The sequence below is a fragment of the Telmatherina bonti genome, assembly GCF_933228915.1.
Source record: "Telmatherina bonti genome assembly, chromosome: 3".
Classification (NCBI taxonomy): domain Eukaryota; kingdom Metazoa; phylum Chordata; class Actinopteri; order Atheriniformes; family Telmatherinidae; genus Telmatherina; species Telmatherina bonti.
In genome coordinates this window covers 2,154,145-2,158,138 of record NC_136621.1, presented here as the reverse complement: position 1 = coordinate 2,158,138, position 3,994 = coordinate 2,154,145, and the positions used below count along the sequence as shown (strand labels likewise).

General features: G+C 44.2%; 2 protein-coding genes across 2 annotated transcripts in view; one reads left to right on the top strand and one right to left on the bottom strand.

The window, feature by feature from the left end:
* Positions 1-1,611: 1,611 nt before the first annotated feature.
* On the top strand, positions 1,612-3,504 carry LOC306774850 (inositol 1,4,5-trisphosphate receptor-interacting protein; the record flags this gene model as incomplete). Its single annotated transcript, XM_079265023.1, has 1 exon — positions 1,612-3,504. The coding sequence occupies one exon, from the start codon at positions 1,612-1,614 to the stop codon at positions 3,502-3,504; it is 1,893 nt and encodes a 630-aa protein (XP_079121149.1).
* A 69-nt stretch (positions 3,505-3,573) lies between these two features.
* Positions 3,574-3,994, bottom strand: part of zp3c (zona pellucida glycoprotein 3c) — a gene marked incomplete at its 5' end in the record, with an annotated part of 2,724 nt that continues 2,303 nt past the window's right edge. The window contains 2 exons of the mRNA XM_079265021.1: positions 3,574-3,805; positions 3,965-3,994. The exon at positions 3,965-3,994 is cut by the window's right edge and continues 44 nt beyond it. Of these exons, the coding sequence (XP_079121147.1) occupies positions 3,636-3,805; positions 3,965-3,994 (200 nt within the window). The 3' untranslated portion in view covers positions 3,574-3,635. The remainder of the gene's footprint in view (positions 3,806-3,964) is intronic.

Genomic DNA, 3,994 nt, shown 5'->3' with positions numbered 1-3,994 from the left:
ACACGGAACATTTTAGTATCTTCTAACACGGAACATTTCAGCATCTTCTAACACGGAACATTTCAGCATCTTCTAACACGGAACATTTCAGCATCTGCTAACACGGAACATTTTAGTATCTTCTAACACGGAACATTTCAGCATCTTCTAACACGGAACATTTCAGCATCTGCTAACACGGAACATTTCAGCATCTTCTAACACGGAACATTTCAGCATCTTCTAACATGGAACATTTTAGTATCTTCTAACACGGAACATTTTAGTATCTTCTAACACGGAACATTTTAGTATCTTCTAACATGGAACATTTTAGTATCTTCTAACACGGAACATTTCAGCATCTTCTAACACGGAACATTTCAGCATCTGCTAACACGGAACATTTCAGCATCTTCTAACACGGAACATTTCAGCATCTTCTAACACGGAACATTTTAGTATCTTCTAACACGGAACATTTCAGCATCTTCTAACACGGAACATTTCAGCATCTTCTAACACGGAACATTTCAGCATCTTCTAACACGGAACATTTCAGCATCTTCTAACACGGAACATTTTAGTATCTTCTAACACGGAACATTTCAGCATCTTCTAACACGGAACATTTTAGTATCTTCTAACACGGAACATTTCAGCATCTTCTAACACGGAACATTTCAGCATCTGCTAACACGGAACATTTCAGCATCTTCTAACACGGAACATTTCAGCATCTTCTAACACGGAACATTTTAGTATCTTCGAACACGGAACATTTCAGCATCTTCTAACACGGAACATTACAGCATCTTCTAACACGGAACATTTCAGCATCTTCTAACACGGAACATTTCAGCATCTGCTAACACGGAACATTACAGCATCTTCTAACACGGAACATTTCAGCATCTTCTAACACGGAACATTACAGCATCTTCTAACACGGAACATTTCAGCATCTTCTAACACGGAACATTTCAGCATCTTCTAACACGGAACATTTCAGTATCTGCTAACACGGAACATTTTAGTATCTTCTAACACGGAACATTTTAGTATCTTCTAACACGGAACATTTCAGCATCTTCGAACACGGAACATTTCAGCATCTTCTAACACGGAACATTTCAGCATCTTCTAACACGGAACATTTCAGCATCTTCTAACACGGAACATTACAGCATCTTCTAACACGGAACATTTCAGCATCTTCTAACACGGAACATTTCAGCATCTGCTAACACGGAACATTTCAGCATCTTCTAACACGGAACATTTCAGCATCTTCTAACACGGAACATTTCAGCATCTGCTAACACGGAACATTTCAGCATCTTCTAACACGGAACATTTCAGCATCTTCTAACACGGAACATTTTAGCATCTTCTAACACGGAACATTTCAGCATCTTCTAACACGGAACATTTCAGCATCTGCTAACACGGAACATTTCAGCATCTTCTAACACGGAACATTTCAGCATCTTCTAACACGGAACATTTTAGCATCTTCTAACACGGAACATGCCCATAGATGAAGTGACAGATTTGGATTTTTGTAGTGCGTCGAGAAATGTGTCATTTTAGCGTCACTTTTTACCCCTGCTTTTTTTCACAGCTGCATCGATGATGCCAGACATGCTACTGCGAGTGTTAGTGGTGGCTCTGGGTTTGCTGGTGTGTCCACGGGATGAGCCCGGGGTTGCAGAATGGGAAGAAGTCATCACCACAAGTTATCAGAAGCATGAAGAGCAGCTGCTGAGAGGAGAAGAGGAACCACACCAAGTAATGGAACCTGTCAGCACCAAAGGGCCTCGGGATGGTTTAGACAATGTCCCTGAAGACGAGCAGCGTAAATCTGATCAGCATCTGAGTGAAGAAGATAAAATGAGAGACCTAAAGATCACTGAAGACCCAGAAGAAGACAACAGATTACCAGAGGGACATTTAATTGGTAAACTAATCACAAGTCCATCAGAAAATCATGACAGTAAACTTGAGACGGAAATGAAAACTTCCCAAATCACCTCTGAGGAAAGTGGAAAAGACATCATAGCTGATCGGTCTGCTGAGGAGCCTGGAAGAGCGCAGGACAACCACAGGAAGGCCGAGGAGACAGAAGTGTCCCGCTCCCAGCAACAAGGTCCACCTCCGCCACATGGTCACACCAGGACAACAGAAAATGAGACTTCAGAGGAGGCAGATTCAGACTGGGAGAGGGATTACCTCTGGTACGTTTGGAACACCTTCTCCGTCCTTTCCATGATCCGCTTCTGTAGGAAACATCTAACCAGAAGCTCCCAAACGAATACAAAAGGAACCAGACTGCTCTCCAAGACCTGCGCTGCTGCTGAGGTGTTGCTGCCTGATGTCAGCACTCTGTTGACCTTTCATGCTAAATGTGTTCAAATGTCCTCCGAGGAGAGGTGGAGGGAGGGGGAATTTTTGGAAGGATTTGCGAATGACCTCTTAGATGCCATGAAGACCATGTGCGGTGAAAACGGCAGTATGCTGATTGAGGACTTGCAGATGGTGAATTCGTGTGACATCATTGTTCATATTACTCCACCTGAACCTTTCAGGTTTCAGTGTCTGCTCTGGAACAACGGAGCAAGCCACCCGCAGTTGGACACGCAAGTTTGTGCTCGAATCAAACTTGTTGAAGATGGGAAAATCCAAAATGGCTGCCCCTGTCAGGCCTCTGACGCAGACGGTGACGTGGTTTGCCTGCTGCATTGCGAGACTGAGCGCGTCAAAACGGACGCAGTGGATGCTTGTGATGGCCCTCTGTGCTCAAAGAACACACCTTTCCTGTCCAAGTCTCAGGTTAGCAGATGGTTTCAGTGCTCCATCAGACAAGCGTGGGCACTGATCTCACACAAGTACGAGTTTGAGCTCAACATCCGTTACATGGAGGGTCCAGGTGCTCTGGTCATTCGGTTCCGATCCGGAAAGAAGGTCACCTTCAGTATGAATCCAGTGGTTAGATTCCACACCGATGCTCATCTCTTCATCACACCCTGGTCCTCCAAGGAGTTGGACACTTTCTGGACGCTCTCGCTGAGCATGCATGAAAAGCAGCTTTTAGAATATCTCAGCAAACGCCTGCCTGAAAACTCCTGCCACAATCAAACTCTTGAAATTGCACTTTTCCTTCACAAGAGACAGGTGGCATTCTCCGGAAGTACGGCACTGAAGGATTTCCACTTCAGAACTGCCCTCATGCACCTGCTCATGAGCACAAAACCATCAGAGTGGGAAGGGAAGTGTGTGGTTAGCAGGCTACGAGACTTGCTGGTATTCATGGAGAGAAGTCTCGAGAGGAAGCTGCTGAACCACGTTCTCATCGGAAATCCTTTAACTGAAGTTATTGGACTGTATGCAGAGTTCACCAAAGCAAAGCCAGTGAATCTGTTTCATCCCCTTGTGGTGCACAGCTGCATGTACAAACACACCATGTTGCATTTTCAGGAGATGCTCAGAAATACACACATGCTGATTCTTGATTATGTTGTTTAATGCATCAACATTTCCAATAATTCACATGTCAAGCATTGGAGATGTGACTGAATCATGAAACAATGGCAGACTGGTGCAATACAGAAGTCCCAAAAGTGAAGCAATGAATTTATTTGATCACATTTAGTCTTTCAGTCATGGACACAGTGGAGGGATTCTCTCTGCTCTTCCATGCTCAGAGCCTCCAGACTCAACCTGTCAGTGTGAGAGGATTTCATCTGGGGGTCTACTTCCACAGGTTGCTCTTCACCGCTAACGTCAACCCTCCAAGGCTGGCTGGAGATGATGTCCTCAGATGCAACTGAAATGGAAAAAGGCTGAATCCCAGCTTTAATTTGCTCTATAATAGCATCTGATTCTGTCACATCCTACTGCCTGTGAAAAGGATCCGTTGTATTTATAAACCGTTCAACTGCATCTTCCTTCTGTTAAGTTTCATTAAAGCCATATGTGAACTCACTCTGTGGTTTTGCCGAGGAGCATGTGGATT